This window comes from Eubalaena glacialis, chromosome 11 (assembly GCF_028564815.1).
Source record: "Eubalaena glacialis isolate mEubGla1 chromosome 11, mEubGla1.1.hap2.+ XY, whole genome shotgun sequence".
Lineage (NCBI taxonomy): Eukaryota > Metazoa > Chordata > Mammalia > Artiodactyla > Balaenidae > Eubalaena > Eubalaena glacialis.
The window spans coordinates 99,785,328-99,805,511 of NC_083726.1; the positions used below are offsets into that span (position 1 = coordinate 99,785,328).

Here is a 20,184-nt window from a genome sequence, read left to right on the forward strand (position 1 = left end):
CCAGGAATATCATGGCCTCGGGAGTATAGGTGCTGCAAGCTGATGTCTTCCTCAGAGGCTCGCTGGGGCACTCAGTCTCATCTTCGTTCTGTACAATATCACTGCTATCACTGTTGTTATTGGTTTCATAATCAGAGGTAACTTGAGTGGTGTCATCTGCAATTAAAAGAGAACAGCCTATTATGAAACTTGCAAAGGAAAAAGGGGTCCCATTTAAGCGAATATTCCTAAAATGCACATGGTAGATATAGTGTTTATGGAAATACTGCTCTCATGAGCTTACACACCAGGAATATAGGATTATAGGGTGGGAAAAAGCCCACATTTTTTAAATGCAGTAAAATACATGGAGTTATGATCTGTGATTTATAGGACATTCAATAATTCCTCAATAATAATGCTCAGATCAGTAGTTCTGACCTTTTAAAAATCCTATGACTTTCAAGTTACACCTTTTTTTTAATTGAAGTATGGTTGATTTACAATGCTGTGTTCGTTTCTGGTGTACAGCAAAGTGATTTGGTTAGACGTGTAGACATTATTTTTCAAATTCTTTTCCATTATGGTTTATTACAGGATATTGAATATAGTTCCCTGTGCTATACAGTAGAACCTTGTTGTTTATCCATCTTATATATAGTAGTTTATATCTGCTAATCCCAAACTCCTAATTTATCCCTCCCCACTTTGGTAACTTATGGTTCCCCCTTTGGTAACCATAAGTTTGTTTTCTATATCTGTGAGTCTGCTTCTGTTTTGTAAATGACTTCATGTGTATCATATAAAATCCTATGACTTTATATTTCTTTTTCCTTTATCCATGCCCCAACACATTAAACCACCTAGTAGCTGACTAGAACCTTACCTCTAGAATGGGCACATGGGTGGGAGAAATTGAGTTGACACCCAAGAACAAAGTGGTCTGTAGAACATACCAGCCATAGCATGTGCTAAAGAGCATGGCAGGTCCTATGTATCCAATCTCAATTCCTAGGGATCTGTGCTTTCTTCCGTCTCTGCCCCTCTCCACGTATCTTCCACTGCAGTCAGCACTAAACTGTGCTAACCAAAGGATCAGTCAGGTAATATCAAGTGTCTGAAGAACATGCTTCTGGGGTAAAGACCTCAGGAAGCTTCTCTTAACTGAATAAAGTGCCTGAATGAAGTTTATGGAGTGCTTGCTATGTGCCAGATCCTACGGAAAGCACTTTATTTGTACTAACACATTGAATCCTCTTAACAATCCTATGAGGCAGGTTTTATTGTGTTACTATTATCCTCACTCTGCAGATAGGAAACTGAGGCACAGAAAGGCTAAGTAAATTGCCCAGGAGCATACAGCTGGTAAATTCTGTCACCAGAATTGAACTCATGAAGTCTGACTTGAGTTCCTATACTCCTGATGAAGCCTAGCTTTTTTTTTCTCTCCTGTTGATTGTTTTCCATGGCCTACAAAATCTTTGCCTTTCCCTAAATCACAAAGATATCTGCCTGTGTTTTTTTTCAGAAGCTTTATTGCTGTAGCTTTTACAGTTAGGTCTGTGCTCTATCTCAGAATAATGTTTCATATGGTGTGAAGTAGGGAGTGAGATTCATTTTTTTCCAGCCCTACTAGATTGGAAAATTGGATCTTTGTTGAAAGTTCAATGACTGTATAGGTGTGGGTCTAATGTGGGGCTTTCTACTCTATTCCATTTGATTCTATTTGCCAATCCTTATGCCAGCACTACACTTTCTCCATTACTGTGGTTTAAGTCTTGAAGTCAGGAGACATATATCCTCTAACTTTGTTCTCCTTCTTCAAGATTGCTTTGGATAGTCTAGGTTTGTCATATGTCCTCATGTTGCTGGTGAATAATGGCTTTTGTTATGTAGCCTATTCCAATCAGGAGTATTTTGTAGGACATTTCCAAGGACCCATCTTTCTCCCATCTTTCTCATGCAACAGCTTTCTAGGTTAGAATCAGACACAGTCTGAAAGTGTAACTGACAAGTTTCAATCCCAGAATTTGCAGAAAAATGAAGAAGCACACTCAAAGGCCATAGCTCTGCAGGAGACCAAAGGTGATAAGGAAATACTCCCCTTATTCTATCAGCCTCAGTGGAGTGAGAGATGAGGGACATAGAGAAGGGAATATTCTCACTTCAGAGAGCTACAATATCAGATAACTCTACAATATCAGATAACTCTCAGAACACAGAACTCTCTTTTTGATTTTTCCTTGCCTATGTTCCCGGACCTTTGTCCATTGCCACAGCACACCATTCTCGTGGGCAAATAATCAATATTTATTGAGTATCTGTCAAGAAATGCTGGAGCAGATAATTAAGAAACATTCTTAGGTCACTCTATTATCCTAAAGTCTAAAGTTCATGAAAGCCATTTTTTTCTACCATGCAAACTTTCAGCAAACTTGGTTTTGTTAGCAAGTCCCTAGGATTGCATCAATAAAAACAAAATAATAATTATTACAGTAATTATGGCAGCAAACACTAACTACTTACAGTGACCCAGATACTATAATAAGTGCTTTATGTGCTTTAGTAATTTAATTCTCACAATAATCCTGTTTGGTAGGTACCGTTTTTATCTCCATTCTACAGATGAAGGAACCGAGACACAGAGATTACAGGTGAGTCAGAAGTTGAATCAGGATATAAACCAGGCTCCAATGCCTATTTTTCTGAACCTCTCAGTAATACTGCCTCAAGGAAAAAGTATGTTTTCTTGCCTAAGTTTACAGTGGTCTAAGCAGGGTCATTTCTCAGGGTGTGCAATGGAGATCTCCACAGAGTACCCTAAAATAGATGACCCTCCAATGTCCAAGATAAAATAACATTTCTGTAGAGTTCTATACATTATATAAAATGGCCTCCCATTTCAAATATGTGTTCATTTGTGTATAGATGTATAGAAACATTTTGGACAGCTTTGCATCAAAATTTAACCTATGATTAACTCTAGGTAGTAGGATTATGGACGATTTTGATTTCCTTCGTTGTCTTTTTAAATTTGTAATCTAAAAAATCAAAAACATAGGTTAACTTTTTGATCAGAAAAAAAATCAAGTAAAGCAATTTCCACTTTGAGGAACAGAATCCAATAAAGAATTACCGGTTCTGCTGGGTGTCCGAATGGCTGCCCCACTTCTCTCCAGGGGCCCATCAGCAGGAGTCCCTTGGGAATATGGTCTGCCACAGCTGAGAAATAATGGAACAGCTGTAAGTAGGTCCTTTCTTTTCAGAAAATCATAGACACACACCATGTACACATACGTTTAGATAAGTAATGATAATCAAATATTTCTACATTCTACTTATTCGTTTGATGGAAAGAAATCATTTTGTTTTATACATGGATGTCGATATGTAGGATGCTGTTTTTTGTGTGTGGGGGGATGAGAGAGTGCTGTGTCAATACAAAGGATCAAAAATTCTGTTCAACTCTCATGCTCCTCCATGGTCTAGACCATACCTGAGGTGAAACTACTGGCAATTTTTTTTTTTTTTACATTATTTAGAGAATCCTGGAATAGTCTGCTACCTTTTTACAGTAGTGATTTTGGAGGTGCCGATGTGTATTTGGTCAAAATATATCTTTCCCAATGGAATCCCTTTGTGTCTGCTTAAAAGCCTCATTATTAGATTTATTTCTATGGGTTATGAGATTTTATGTCCAAAGAGCCCTTTAAGAATAGATTGCATTCATGAAAATAGAATAATGGTAGATTAATTTTATTTTTGCCACAAAATAAAAATTATTTTTTTCAGATTGATCAGTTCCCCTGTTAAGGCTCTAAGGAAATGAATAAAGTAGACGTACATTTTGATGAAGAGTGGATGTAAAACTGACCACAAAGGTTGCTAGTTGAGAAAAACAGGCCAAGGGAGTGCCCTGTGGGTCACGGAGAAAAATGAAGGTACTAGAGAAGTGGGCAGGGTTCTTTAACAGAGGAGGCTGGAGGATGTAGGATACTTTTGCTTTCTCAACAGTTTTGACTGTTTAATAAATTACGAAGTAACCCCACGAATGGCCTGGCAAGTTTCCTCTCTCACTTATCTTATTTAGAGACTTTATGATTAGATTTTAATTCTGTTTTTCGCTTCTGGGTTCTTTCGTTCTGCCTAATATTAGAAAGGGTCTCAGAGAGTTTTTGTTTATTTGTTATTCAGCCACAGGTTACTCACTGTAAAAGGAAAAGAGAAGAGTGATATATTATAATTTAATATATTTAATATCTCATCACCTTTTCCCCCTGAATTGTGTTTATATGTGTAGTAAAGATAAGCATTTCCCGGTTAGAGCATATTCATCCAAAGCAAATTTATTTTTCAAGCCTTGAATGTAAGCAGAAAGCATCACACACAAAATATTTCTAATTATGAAATCCTATCAGCCTGATTTAGGGACTCAAACGAAAATGACAGAACCCAAGGAAAAAGTCCATAGTTGTAAATGATGGGCTTACATGTTCGGATGAAACTTGGTAAAAGTAGAGTTTATTAGTTTGAAGATTTTTCTTTGCAAGATAATACTTAAAAGGAACGTTTAAATGAGTAGTTCAAATAGACTACCTCTTTTGCCAAAAAACCAGCTTGTTGCATAGACATTACAGCGGCCAAGAGACTGGGATTCAACGCCAAATCCTCCAAGTTCAGCGGGGGAAACCACAATAATTAGTCATGTGTTTCTGGAGCTCTCTGTGCCTACATGGGTGGCTGCCTTGAAGGCAATAATAAAACATGGTTTGAATTATAGATTTATAAAGCCCAAACAAATAAAACACACACTACTGGATTTATAAACATTACTGAACAAGTAGACAGTGAAATTCCCTTGTTTTTCTCCAAAACCTCTTTTATAAAAATCCCATTACATTCTTTCTGCTAAGAATACAAAAAAATAGACTGTGGTGAGAAAAGCTAAGTGAGTGGTACATCTTTTCTGAACCTCTCTGTTCTTTTTTTAGGCGATTTATTTCTCACGAGTCTGGAGCTCACAGCGGGAGCGTCTCCCTAGAAACAAAGTGCTGGAAGCAGATGTCCTTGATGCTGGTGACTCCCCTGGGCTTCATCTTGGCTCGGGATGCACACCACAAAAAAAGTGTTTCTTGAGGGTGTTCCACCAAACACTAGCTCTAGGGGCAATTATTGGGTGTTAACCTAAAGAAATTGGTTCTGTGGTCAAATAGAGTCAGAAATCACCAGGTGAAACAAAACTCAAGAGGTTTTCCTTTTGCAGGACTTCTCAGAGCTTTAAATAAAGTGAGGTGTGTTGTGAATCACTAAGAGGAAACTATGATAGGCCTGTTTTACCACAGAGCATACTTTTTGGTGGGGAATAAAAAAAAGATGGGATTAACGTCCCGCAGAATTTTATTAAAAATGCTGTTATACAGAAGGCAGCAGAATAACTTTTGGATGGTGGAATAACTTTTCACTCTGGTCCTGGCCAAACAAACACACACAAACGATTTTCCCTTTGAAACTATTTGTAAAGAGAAAGGAAGGAAAAATAAGGATTATAAAAAGAAATAATCATTTAACATAGAATTTCTGAACAAAGGATCAGAGAATGAAATTTGTGAGGCTTAAATCTGAATTCATTGATGAAGCCTGGGTCTGTGACCCAACATTTGATATTAGAAGACTAACATGTAATTAATTTATTCAAACAGTTATCCTCATTAACCTTAGGGGAAAAAATACCATTTTATTCAAGGCACTCTCACGATTATAACATAGTTTTAAAACACTCAACTCTTTTCTACTTAAAAAAAGATCGTAATGCTTTAAGATCAGTTATTCAAGATAAAGCTATTACTGAAGAACAATAATATGTTAATCAGTAAGAGGAGGTATTTCTTTTTTAGTGACCATGTGGGCAAAGTAGTCTTATCACGCTAGACCCTTTTTTCTTATCCCCTGTAATAGACAACACTCTGTCATTTGGTTTCAATAGGACAGAGCAGGACAAGCAATTGCTTCACTGTATTCAGAGATCCATTTGGGTCCAGCCATAATGTGCCATGTGTTATCTGCATATTCTTAAAGTGTTAAAAAGGGAATTGCAAACTTAAGATAAAAAGAAGTACCTTTAAAATCAATATAAAATCCTCCCTGGAGAACAAGTAAAAAATATCCCAACAAAATATCAAATTATACCAAATGACTTGATATGAGTTTTGAATTATATGTTTTATGCATCCTCCATCAGCAAGCAGACAAAATACACGACTTATTATTTTGTATCATGTCCAAAGATTAGCTGTTTGGACTATACGGACTCTCAAATTTCTGTTAATGGAAAAGCACTGAAAAATTAAGTTTCTACGCCAGCCTATTCAACACAAATCACATTATTTGTACTTTCTTGTCAACTACTTTGGGCAACCTACACAGAGGTGCGTGGACTGGTGGTGAGTGTTCCTAAGAGGAAAACCAGTATTAGTTTTATTATTAGTTAAACTCCAGCTAACGATATGAATTCCTTACCTGCTACATATAACAGGTGGAGTCAGGATCTGAGGAGAAAGGTCAGGGGCACTCTGAGTGTAAGTTACGACCCTGTGAGAACTTAGGCCTTGTTTGGCAGTTGCATCGGCAGATTCTGGAAACTGCACTGCGGAAATTTTGCTGACTGGGCTGCTGGCAGGGGTCCCATGGAGAGGTGAGGAAGAGGGTGAGGAAAGAGGTGAAATTTTCACTAGGGAACCTAAGAAAGAAAGAGAGTTATTAAGTCCTAAATAAATGTCTTTGAAAGGCAAAATTGCAACTCCTTTTTTTTTTTTTAACATCTTTATTGGAGTATAGTTGCTTTACAATGTTGCGTTAGTTTCTGCTGTATAACAAAGTGAATCAGCTATACATATACATATAGCCCCACATCTCCTCCCTCTTGCATCTCCCTCCCTCCCACCCTCCCTATCCCACCCCTCTAGGTCATCACAAAGCACCGAGCTGATCTCCTGTGCTATGCGGCTGCTTCCCACTAGCTATCTATTTTACATTTGGTAGTGTATATATGTCCATGCCACTCTCTCACTTCGCCCCAGCTAACACTTCCCCCTCCCTGTGTGCTGAAGTCCATTCTCTACATCTGCATCTTTATTCCTGTCCTGCCCCTAGGTTCCTCAGCACCAGTTGTTTTTTTTTTTTTTTTTTTTTTAGATTCCATATATATGCGTTAGCATACAGTATTTGTTTTTCTCTTTCTCACTTACTTCACTCTGAAAGACAGACTCTAGGTCCATCCACCTCACTACAAATAACTCAATTTCGTTTCTTTTTATGGCTGAGTAATATTCCACTGTATATATATGCCACATCTTCTTTATCCATTCATCTGTCGATGGACACTTAGGTTGCTTCCATGTCCTGGCTACGGTAAACAGAGCTGCAATGAACACTGTGGTACATGACTCTTTTTGAATTATGGTTTTCTCAGGGTATATGCCCAGTAGTGAGATTGCTGGGTTATATGATAGTTCTATTTTTAGTTTTTTAAGGAAACTCCATACTGTTCTCCATAGTGGCTGTATCAATTTACATTCCCACCAACAGTGCAAGAGGCTTCCCTTTTCTCCACACCCACTCCAGCATTTATTGTTTGTAGATTTTTTGATGATGGCCATTCTGACTGGTGAGAAGTGATACCTAATTGTAGTTTTGATTTGCATTTATCTAAAGATTAGTGATGTTGAGCATCCTTTCATGTGTTTGTTGGCAATCTGTATCTCTGGAGAAATGTCTGTTTAGGTCTTCTGCCCATTTTTGGATTGGGTTGTTTTTTTGATATTGAGCTGCATGAGCTGCTTGTAAATTTTGGAAATTAATCCTTTGTCAGTTTCTTCCTTTGCAAATATTTTCTCCCATTCTGAGGGTTGTCTTTTTGTCTTGTTTATGGCCTCCTTTGCTGTGCAAAAGCTTTTAAGTTTCAGTAGGTCCCATTTGTTTATTTTTGTTTTTATTTCCATTTCTCTAGGAGGTGGGTCAAAAAGGATCTTGCTATGATTTATGGGATAGAGTGTTCTGCCTATGTTTTCCTCTAAGAATTTTATAGTGTGTGGCCTTACATTTAGGTCTTTAATCCATTTTCAGTTTATTTTTGTGTATGGTGTTAGGGAGTGTTCTAATTTCATTCTTTTCCATGTAGCTGTCCAGTTTTCCCAGCACCACTTATTGAAGAGGCTGTCTTTCTCCATTGTATATTCTTACCTCCTTTATCAAAGATAAGGTGAGCATATGTGCGTGGGTTTATCTCTGGGCTTTCTATCCTGTTCCATTGATCTATACTTCTGTTTTTGTGCCAGTACCATATTGTCTTGATTACTGTAGCTTTTTTTATAGTCTGAAGTCATGGAGACTGATTCCTCCAGCTCCGTTTTTCTTTCTCAAGATTGCTTTGGCTATTCGGGATCTTTTGTATTTCCATACAAATTGTGAAATTTTTTGTTCTAGTTCTGTGAAAAATGCCAGTGGTAGTTTGATAGGGATTGTATTGAATCTGTAGATTGCTTTGGGTAGTATAGTCATTTTCACAATATTGATTCTTCCAATCCAAGAACATGGTAAATCTCTCCATCTGTTTGTATCATCTTTAATTTATTTCATCAGTGTCTTATAGTTTTCTGCATACAGGTCTTTCGTCTCCTTAGGTAGGTTTATTGCTAGGTATTTTATTCTTTTTGTTGCAATGGTAAATGGGAGTGTTTCCTTAATTTCTCTTTCAGAGTTTTCATCATTAGTGTATAGGAATGCAAGAGATTTCTGTGCATTAATTTTGTATCCTGCAACTTTACCAAATTCATTGATTAGCTCTAGTAGTTTTCTGGTAGCATCGTTAGGATTCTCTATGTATAGTATCATGTCATCTGCAAACAGTGACAGCTTTACTTTTTATTTTCTGATTTGGATTCCTTTTATTTCTTTTTCTTCTCTGATTGCTGTGGCCTAAACTTCCAAAACTATGTTGAATAATAGTGGTGAGAGTGGACATCCTTGTCTTGTTCCTGATCTTAGGGGAAATGGTTTCAGATTTTCACCATTGAGAATGATGTTCGCTGTGTGTTTGTCATATATGGCCTTTATTATGTTGAGGAAAGTTGCCTCTATGCCTACTTTCTGGAGGGCTTTTATCATAAATGGGTGTTGAATTTTGTCAAATGCTTTTTCTGCATCTATTGAGATGATCATATGGTTTTTCTCCTTCAATTTGTTAACATCCTTTATCACATTGATTGATTTGCGTATATTGAAGAATCCTTGCATTCCTGGGATAAACCCCACTTGATCATAGTGTATGATCCTTTTAATTTGCTGTTGGATTTTGTTTACTAGTGTTCTTGTTGAGGATTTTTGCATCTATGTTCATCAGTGATATTGGCCTGTAGTTTTCTTTCTTTGTGACATCTTTGTCTGGTTTTGGTATCAGGGTGATGGTGGCCTCGTAGAATGAGTTTGGGAGTGTTCCTCCCTCTGCTATATTTTGGAAGAGTTTGAGAAGGATAGGTGTCAGCTCTTCTCTAAATGTTTGATAGAATTCGCCTGTGAAGCCATCTGGTCCTGGGCTTTTGTTTGTTGGAAGATTTTTAATCACAGTCTCAATTTCAGTACTTGTGATTGTTCTGTTTATATCTTCTATTTCTTCCTGGTTTAGTCTTGGAAGGTTGTGCTTTTCTAAGAATTTGTCCATTTCTTCCAGGTTGTCCATTTTATTGGCATATAGTTGCTTGTAGCAATCTCTCATGATCCTTTGTATTTCTGCAGTGTCAGTTGTTACTTCTCCTTTTTCATTTCTAATTCTGTTGATTTGAGTCTTCTCCCTTTTTTTCTTGATGAGTCTGGCTAATGGTTTATCATTTTTGTTTACCTTCTCAAAGAACCAGCTTTTAGGGCCTCCCTGGTGGTGCAGTGGTTGAGAATCTGCCTGCCAATGCAGGGGACACGGGTTCGAGCCCTGGTCTGGGAAGATCCCACATGCCGCGGTGCAACTAGGCCCGTGAGCCACAATTGCTGAGCCTGTGCGTCTGGAGCCTGTGCTCCACAACAAGAGAGGCCGCGTTAGTGAGAGGCCCGTGCACCGTGATGAAGAGTGGCCCCCACTTGCCGCAACTAGAGAAAGCCCTCGCGCAGAAACGAAGACCCAACACAGCCATAAATAAATAAATAAACAAAATTAAAAAAAAAAAAAAAAGAACCAGCTTTTAGTTTTATTGATCTTTCCTATCACTTCCTTCATTTCTTTTTTATTGATTTCTGATCTGATATTTATGATTTCTTTCCTTCTGTTAACTTTGGGGTTTTTTGGTTCTTCTTTCTCTAATTGCTTTAGGTGTAAGGTTAGGTTGTTTACTTGAGATGTTTCTTGTTTCTTGAGGTAGGAGTGTATTGCTATAAACTTCCCTCTTAGAACTGCTTTTGCTGCATCCCATGGGTTTTGGGTTGTCGTGTTTTCATTGTCATTTGTTTCTAGGTATTTTTTGATTTCCCCTTTGATTTCTTCAGGGATCTCTTGGTTATTTAGTAGTGTATTGTTTAGCCTCCATGTGCTTGTATTTTTTACAGATCTTTTCCTGTAATTGATATCTAGTCTCATAGCGTTGTGGTTGGAAAAGATACTTGATATGATTTCAATTTTCTTAAATTTACCAAGGCTTGATTTGTGACCCAAGATATGATCTATCCTGGAGAATGTTCCATGAGCACTTCAGAAGAAAGTGTATTCTATTGTTTTTGGATGGAATGTCTTATAAATATCAATTAAGTCCATCTTGTGTAATGTATCATTTAAAGCTTATGTTTCCTTATTTATTTTCATTCTGGATGATCTGTCCATTGGTGAAAGTGGGGTGTTAAAGTCCCCTACTATGATTGTGTTACTGTCGATTTCCCCTTTTATGACTGTTAGTATTTGCCTTATGTATTGAGGTGCTCCTATGCTGGGTACATAAATATTTACAATCGTTACATCTTCTTCTTGTATTGATCCCTTGACCATTATGTAGTATCCTTCTTTGTCTCTTGTAATAGTCTTTATTTTAAAGTCTAGTTTGTCTGATATAAGAATTGCTACTCCAGCTTTCTTTTGATTTCCATTTGCATGGAGTATCTTTTTCCATTCCCTCACCTTCAGTCTGTATGTGTCCCTAGGTCTGAAGTGGGTCTCTTGTAGACAGCATATATATGGGTCTTGTTTTTGTATCTATTCAGCCGGTCTATGTCTTCTGGTTGGAGCATTTAATCCATTTACATTTAAGGTAGTTATCGATATGTATGTTCCTAGTCCTATTTTCTTAATTGTTTTGGGTTTGTTATTGTAGGTCTTTTCGTTCTCTTGTGTTTTCTGCCTAGAGAAGTTCCTTTAGCATTTGTTGTAAAGCTGGTTTTGTGGTGCTGAATTCTCTCAGCTTTTGGTTGTCTGTAAAGGTTTTAATTTCTCCGTCAAATCTGAATGAGATCCTTGCTGCGTAGAGTAATCTTGGTTATAGGTTTTTCCCTTTCATCAGTTTAAATATGTCCTGTCACTCCCTTCTGGTTTGCAGAGTTTCTGCTGAAAGATCAGCTGTTAACCTTATGGAGATTCCCTTGTATGTTATTTGTTGTTTTTCCCTTGCTGCGTTTAATATTTTTTCTTTGTATTTAATTTTTGATAGTTTGATTAATATGTGTGTTTGCGTTTTTCTCCTTGGATTTATCCTGTATGGGACTCTGCACTTCCTGGACTTGATTATTTCCTTTCCCATATTAGGGAAGTTTTCAACTATAATCTTTTCAGATATTTTGTCAGTCTCTTTCTTTTTCTCTTCTTCTTCTGGGACCCCTATAATTCGAATGTTGGTGCATTTAATGTTGTCCCAGAGGTCTCTGAGACTGTCCTCAATTCTTTTTCTTTATTCTGCTCTGTGGTAGTTATTTCCACTATTTTATCTTCCAGGTCACTTATCTGTTCTTCTGCCTCAGTTACTCTGCTGTTGATTCCTTCTAGAGGACTTTTAATTTCATTTATTGTGTTGTTCATCATTGTTTGCTCTTTAGTTCTTCTAGGTCCTTGTTAAACGTTTCTTGTATTTTCTCCATTCTATTTCCACGATTTTGGATCATCTTTACTATCATTACTCTGAATTCTTTTTCAGGTAGACTGCCTATTTCCTCTTCATTTGTTTGGTCTGGTGGGTTTTTACTTTGCTCCTGCATCTGCTGTGTGTTTCGCTGTCTTCTCATTTTGCTTAACTTACTGTGTTTGGGGTCTCCTTTTAGCAGGCTGCAGGTTCGTAGTTCCTGTTGTTTTTGGTGTCTGCCCCCAGTGGCTAAGGTTGGTCCAGTGGATTGTGTAGGCTTCCTGGTGGAGGGGACTGGTGCCTGTGTTCTGTTGGATGAGGCTGGATCTTGTCTTTCTGGTGTGCCGGACCACATCTGGTGGTGTGTTTTGGGGTGTCTGTGACCTGATTATGATTTTAGACAGCCTCTCTGCTAATGAGTGGGGTTGTATTCCTGTCTTGCTAGTTGTTTGGCATAGGGTGTCCAGCACTGTAGCTTGCTGGTCGTTAAGTGGAGATCTCTGGGAGAGCTTTCGCCGTTTGATATTACGTGGAGCCGGGAGGTCTCTGGTGGACCAGTGTCCTGAACTCGGCTCTCCCACCTCAGAGGCACAGGTCTGACACCCAGCTGGAGCACCAAGACCCTGTCAGCCACACGGCTCAGAAGAAAAGGTAGAAAAAAAGAAAGAAAGAAAAAAATAAAATAAAATAAATTTATTTTTAACAATTTAAAAAATTATTAAAAAGAAAAAAAAAAAGAAAGAAAGAAGAGAGCAACCAAACCAAAAAAGAAATCCACTAATGATAACAAGTGCTAAAAACTATACTAAAAAAAAAAAAAGAAAAAACAAAAAAAAGAACGGACAGACAGAACCCTAGGACAAATGGTAAAAGCAAAGCTATACAGACAAAGTCACACCAAGAAGCATACACATACACACTCATAAAAAGAGAAAATGATAAAAAAATATATATATATATATAAAATAAAAAAACGAAGAGAGCAACCAAATCAATAAACAAATCTACCATTGATAATAAGCTCTAAATACTAAACTAAGATAAACATAAAACCAGAAACAAATTAGATGCAGAAAGCAAACCCCAAGTCTACAGTTGCTCCACTGCCTCAATTTTGGGTTGATTCGTTGTCTATTCAGGTATTCCACAGATGCAGGGTTCCTCAAGTTGCTAGTGGGGATTTAATCCGCTGCTCCTGAGGCTGCTGGGAGAGATTTCCCTTTCTCTTCTTTGTTTGCACAGCTCCTGGGGTTCAGCTTTGGATTTGGCCCCGCCTCTGTGTGTAGGTCACCTGAGGGCGTCTGTTCTTCACTCAGACAGGACGGGGTTAAAGAAGCAGCTGATTCGGGGGCTCTGGCTCACTCAGGCCGGGTGGGTGGGAGGGGTACGGAACGCAGGGCAAGCCTGCGGCGGCAGACACCAGCATGACATTGCAACAGCCTGAGGCGCGCCCAAAATTGCAACTCTTAAGCTTCACCTTGGACTCCTTTTAACTCAGTAAGGACCAGGAGAGTACTCAGGCCACTGGGCCAACCTCCTCTGTGTGCCACCATCTGCAGACAGGATGCACGGTGGGGGCATCTCCACAGCATGAAATACGAGGAATGAATCATCATGAAAAATCAGTGGCAATGCTGGCAAGTTCAGTTAAAGCCTTGGTGTCCTGGAGTAACTTCAAGACAGAAGGATATTATTATTATTATTTTTTTTTTATTTTTAGGGCTTTCCTGGTGACGCAGTGGTTAAGAATCTGCCTGCCAATGCAGGGGACATGGGTTCGATCCCTGGCCCAGGAAGATCTCACATGCCGTGGAACAACTAAGTCCGTGCACCACAACTACTGAGCCTGAGCTCTAGAGCCCGAGAACCACAACTACTGAGCCTGCATGCCTAGAGCCCATGCTCCACAACAAAAGAAGCCACGACAGTGAGAAGCCTGTGCACCACAACGAAGAGTAGCCCCCACTCGCTGCAACTAGAGAAGCCCACGTGCATCAACGAAGGCCCAACATAGCCAAAAATAAAAACAAATAAATATTTATTGGCATATAGTTGATTTACAATGCTGTGTTAATTTCAGGTGTACAGTAAAGTGAATCAGTTATACATATACATATATCCACTCTTTTTCTTTTTTTAGATTCTTTTCCTATATAGGCCATTACAGAGTATTGAGTTCCCTGTGCTAAACAGCAGGTTATTATTAATCTACTTTATGTATAGTAGTATGTATATATCAGTCCCAATCTACCAATTTATCCCTCCCCCACTCACCCCTGGTAACCATAAGTTTGTTTTCTACATCTGTGACTCTACTTCTGTTTTGTAAATAAGTTCATTTGTACAGTTTTATTTAAGATTCCACATATAAGTGATATGATATGATATTTGTCTTCTGCAGAAGGATATTATTTTCTCCTCCCATTTTTGTTTCTTCTTGGCATTCTGACCTGATGATATCAATAGTTAACAATTTCTCATGTGTTTGCCCTCTCTTGGGTTGTGAGGTTTTTAGCAGCAATAGGATCTGCCACTGTTTTCAACATTAATGTATCTGGAGCAGAGTTTTTTAGCAGGCATTGGTTGCTTAAAATATGTCAAGGAAGAAGATACATTTTTGAGAGGGAACTGGCTTTACTAACCATCCACGTTTTCAGTGAAACTACTTTTTGTGCGTCAAACAGTACTTTGATCAGCATCGTTTCTGAAGGAAACATTTAAAAATGGAATATGATCCATTTCAGATCAAACAAGAGGCCTCAAGCTCAAATTATAAGTGTGGATATTTTTGCCAAACTGTGTTTACTCTTGATTGTGAAAATTTTACAAAACGCTGGCTTTGATTTCCAAGTGCTGAGGTTTGAGGACGGGATGCTGTCTTTTGAAGTTACTCTCTCCTAACACAGAGAAGGCAGCCTGCACTAAAACTGAAGAAAAGAGAGAAAACACTTCTGAACAACTACCTGCTTACTAATTTTCATGATTGCCTGGCTGAACAATCTACTGTAAAGCAAATGAAATGAAATCATTAAAAGTCATTTTCCTGTTGCTCACCACTCCAGGGAAATGTACAGCCAGAAACATTCACATCATTGAATAATATGTGTGATGACCTGGCAGCTGGCCTACTTTGCTTCCAGTGCCCAGTTCTCTCAAAAGTTTTATTTGGGGGGCTTCCCTGGTGGCGCAGTGGTTGAGAATCTGCCTGCCAATGCAGGGGACACGGGTTCAAGTCCTGGTCTGGGAAGATCCCACATGCCGCGGAGCAACTAGGCCCGTGAGCCACAACTACTGAGCCTGCGCGTCTGGAGCCTGTGCTCTGCAACAAGAGAGGCCGCGATAATGAGAGGCCCACGCGCCGCGATGAAGAGTGGCCCCCACTTGCCGCAACTAGAGAAAAGCCCTCACACAGAAACGAAGACCCAACACAGCCATAAATAAAAAAAAATAAAGAAGTTTAAAAAAAAAAAGAAAGTTTTATTTGTCACACCCAGAGGTTTTCTGGTCCACTGATGGACTAGGCTTGTTGATGGACTTTTGTAATGTTTAAGTTTCTTGTTGGCACTGTTATTTCTTGTTTTGTTTGCTTTAAAAGATGAGAAATTGTACTCTTCCTTTAATTAAATGTGGAGGCCAACTACCCTTCCTAGTCCTTTTCTCAATATTTCTATTGATTTCTGATCAACAGATCAATCCCCTGCCTTATACTTAACAAATGAAACCACTTAGACTCAGGAAGATTAACCTTCCCAGGGTCACAGTGAGAGTAAATAGGAGAATATGGAGTGAGCCCAGCTATTCTTGGTAAACTGTGCTTTATGAGCCCATTGTTCTATCAGAAACTGCCCAAGGAGGGAGAAAAATTCATTACCTATAAGGCTGCCTTTGTTTTGCTCTTTACAATGACATGCCTTATGGTTTTTGTTTTTATTTCTATTTCTATTGAAAAGATTTAGCTATTTTACCAAAGACACCGATGAACCTTCTCATTACATAATTTCCTGAGCCAAAAGAATATTAAGTTCACTGGATTTTTAACTCAGAGTTTCCCACCCAACCTATAATTGTGTGCAGCAAGTACACAAGTTACAGGTGTGCTGTGAAGTACTAATGGTTGTAAATTTTTTAAAAAAGAAAGATCTTATTTGGATGCTCCAGAATAAATTTAATTTTTAATATTATCTCTAACATTCTATAATTAGATTTTCTTATTATAATTTTATAAAATAAATACAATTTTTCACCAAGCTCTAAATCCCTTCGCATTTCTCCACTGCTATAATAACATTATCATATTCACACATATTATTCCACATATATATGTGCTCTCATGTAAGAAAAGATGGAAAGGGCTAGTTTATTTATTTTTTAAAAATTATTTATTTATGTATGTATCTATGTCTGCGCCGAGCGGCATGTGGGATCTTAGTTCCGTGACCAGGGATTGAACCTGTGCCCTGTGCAGTAGAAGCACAGAGTCCTAACCATTGGACCACCAGGGAATTCCCAGGGCTAGTTTAATTTAGACTATTTATTAAATTAAGGCCGACTGAGTCTCCAGATAATCTTAGACAAGCAGCTTAACCATTAAGGAGCTGGATGCTGGTACAATGTGGTTTAAAGGATATCAAGGTATTTGCGCAGAGTATCTCAATGATTTGTTCATTTAACAAATACTGATTGTGTGCCTGATTCCAGGGAGTAAAGGATGCGGTAGTGAATGAAATAAAATCCCCTGTTCTTATGGAGCTTTCAGGGGAGACAGAAACTAGAAAAAGAAGAAAAGGAGAAGGAGGAAGAAGAAGGAAAAGAGAGGAGGAGAAAGAAAAAGTTGGGGAGTTCTAAGCAATATAAAGAAAAAATAATGCAGAGGGTAGAGGACAGAGAAGGACAGAATGCACTAAGGGTAAAATCTGAACGCTTGATGAAATAAGGAAGACATTTAGACAAGTAACGGGGAAAGCATGTTCCAGAAAGAGGGACCTACCTGGGGGGTGTCAGAGGATCAGTCAGGAGGTCAATGTGACTGCAGCTTAGCAACGAGGAAGTAGAGGGGCAGGGAACGTGGTCAGAGAGGTTGCTGGCAAGGCTGCGTGGGGCGCCCAGGTCAAGGCTAAGTTTTCATTGCTGCGTCTGAGACTCCTGACAGGCATTGCTTTAGGCAATTCCTTAATTATTCTGATAACTAATTGTGAGTTTTGGGATAGTTTTCTACCACTTTTTAAGAGTAGTTGAAACCCCGTGGGAACACCATCCATTTCTGTCTTGACACAATATATTTTCTGAAGGTAATTTATGAGAGGAGTGATTTTCTTCATTGCTAATTTTTAATAGCTGCCAGCTGATCCTCTCAGAGATGTGCAATTCACTCTTAAAACACAAATTTAAAAATCCACTGATGATTAGAGTTCTTGGAACTCATGGATTAACTAAACTTAAACAAATAAGCAGAACTTCAGACTCCAGACTTACTGCCTGGGATGAAATTTAAAATAAACCTTGTAACAGAGGAAAACCGCTTTGCTTTTGCAGTGCTGTTAGGCTACATATTTTGAACGCTCCTAACAAGCAGGGGTCTTGGCAACACCATGAAGAGCGGGGGTATTTTTATTCTGTAGGTGAGAAGATAAAGGTATAAACATATAAATTTCTTTTTTCTCAAGCCAAACTATTTCTCACAGTGTGCCTTATCATGGTTTACTTAAAGTTTTAAAAACAGAAAGGGTTAGGAATGCCGTAGGAAATGGCCATATATTTACATATATTAGTCTTCAAATAGATGGAGAGGTATAAGTGCAGATAATAACCAAATACTCTTTCTAGAAAGGAGAGACTGCAAATAAAATTATTTCACAGGAACAGCATATTCTTGTAAGTCTTCAAAAACAATTATTCTCTAAGATTTTTTAAAGTGTAATCATGTCTAAAGTTAGAGAGATGTAGTTTATGACCTTTGAAGTCTCACCCAACCTTCTGTTACACACACACATCTATACATTCATACACATTTTAAGAGACTCCAGGAAAAAGACACAGCACATGAAATACAAACTTTTGGATGATTCAGACCACCTTAATGTGAAATACTTAAAATTAAAACATTTAAAAATTAAAAATATGACTTTAAAAAGTTCTAAAGTACCAACTCCTTTGAGTAATTGCGTCTTTAATTCCTTGCTCCTGAGAACAGGAGAAAATGTGTATCAAGACACAAGGAACGTTGGGCAATCAAAAGGAGATGATAAATAATACTGGAGGGAAATGATTTAAGTGAATCCATTTGTTTGTGTTGTAAAACTCAGTTTTAGTTGAACGAAAAAGGGACTAGTATGTCTGATAAATACATGCCTCTTTTCCACGCCCACAGGAAAATAGACAGCCCTAATATTTTTCCAAAACAAAAAAGTATCTAAAGTACAGAGATTCAAAAAAAAAAAAAAAAATCACAATGCCATAATTAAAGTTCTCTCTCACTTCAAATTTTCCATAGCCGAAACTCAGTCTAACTTGTAGGTGTAGAGATATCTGTAATAGTTGTAATAGGATGATAAGAATCATAAAAATTATAGGAATCTGGAAAGGGACTACTCGCTGCAGATGTGATAAGCATGAAATTAGAGAGATTATAAAAGCAGAATGACAGAAAGGCATCTCGACATATTCAGTGACTCATAATAGAAAAGCAAGATTGAAAATGCAAATTAGATTTAAATCTCCCATTTTTAGGCTTTAATCAAAGGACTCCTATGTGATTTCATCCATTTATTTTATATTAGTAACTGCATAATAATTGGTTGCGTTTCAACTGTTTAAATGAATGCTGACTGATGGAACCAGAGGACACACTGTTTACTTGATTTGCGCAAAGAACAGATTTCATTAGTCCCGTCTGGAAACAGTTCATTTATCTTCCAGTGGTTCTGTTCTTTCAGTTTATGCTTGCATCCCCCTACCTCTTTTGCCTCCTGCTTCTTATTTTCCTCCTCAGATTCTCTGCACACTTTATTTAATTCCATTTCCTTAGACTCTTTGCCACATAAAGGGGCTTTTCTCAGCCCCTTCCCACAGTTTTCTTGAAAACTGGGTGGCAACCACTGTCACTTACATCACACCTACTTAGGGAATCAACCCCAACTTGCCATCTATGCAGGGAAACGAGTTTCCAAACAGAAAGGCCCATCTGATCAGGGAGAAGTATGATTGAATTTCAGCTCTCTGATTCTTGCTGGATATTTTTCTCCCTTTTGGCAGGCTTTCAGGGCTTTGTTTAGTTGAATTCAGCACGCATAGGATATAGGTTATTTTATGAACATTTAGCTCTGCTGTGACAGCAGTCTAAAGATGGCACAATGCAAAATCCCTTCCAAAGTAATCAATGATGGAGATTTTTTTATGTACTTTAAGGCTCTTGCCATTCCCGAGGCTCTCATCTCTACCATCTGCCTTGGTGGTATCTTCCGTGGACATTCTTTTCCTTTCACACTTTGCCCTTCTTGAGTGCAGGCGTATGAAGTCGGGGGCAGGACACAGAATATGAAGCTGTTCCTCACATCTGTCCCATCATTTTCCCTGTTATTTCCAGTGACTATGCTAACCATAAATTTCTATCTTCTTGACTTTACCATATTGGTTATTTTAAGAATTTTAATTTTATTACCTACATGAAGAAACTAAGAGACAGAAAACCAAATCCTTTCATTATCTTGTCCTCAGACAAGGAAAAGACCAAAAAATCCTAATATTAAATTATCTTAATTTGTCATCCTCAATTTTTTTCCTAGTAAGTCTTTAGGACAAAAGAAAGAATTCTGGACTAATTGTGTGGCCTTGGGCAAGTTACTCAATATTTCTGTGCCTCAGTTTCCTTATCTGAGCCTGTCTTCTGAGCTATACAAGAATGTAGAACACAAATTCATACTTCATCTCTCGGGTTACATATTATTATTGTCTAATATTTTAATTCTTTCCATTAAGAATCTTTTAAAAATACCCACAGATCTGGAAATACTATTACTTACACATATCATGTTTGTCTGGATGGAATCATGGTTTTCAAATTTATGTGTTCACCATTTTTATTAGATCTCAGACTTTTTCTCGGCAATTACTTTTTTTTCTAGAATAC

At 38.0% G+C, this 20,184-nt stretch overlaps 1 protein-coding gene across 4 annotated transcripts in view; it reads right to left on the reverse strand.

The window, feature by feature from the left end:
* The window catches only part of PDE3A (phosphodiesterase 3A), a 305,431-nt gene that overhangs the window by 25,964 nt on the left and 259,283 nt on the right, over positions 1-20,184 (reverse strand). For all 4 annotated transcript variants that reach the window (XM_061204791.1, XM_061204789.1, XM_061204790.1 and 1 more), the window contains exons 6-8: positions 6,496-6,715; positions 3,116-3,201; positions 2-156 (exon numbers count right to left, since the gene is read on the reverse strand). In XM_061204791.1, coding sequence (XP_061060774.1) covers positions 2-156; positions 3,116-3,201; positions 6,496-6,715 — 461 coding nt within the window. The remainder of the gene's footprint in view (position 1; positions 157-3,115; positions 3,202-6,495; positions 6,716-20,184) is intronic.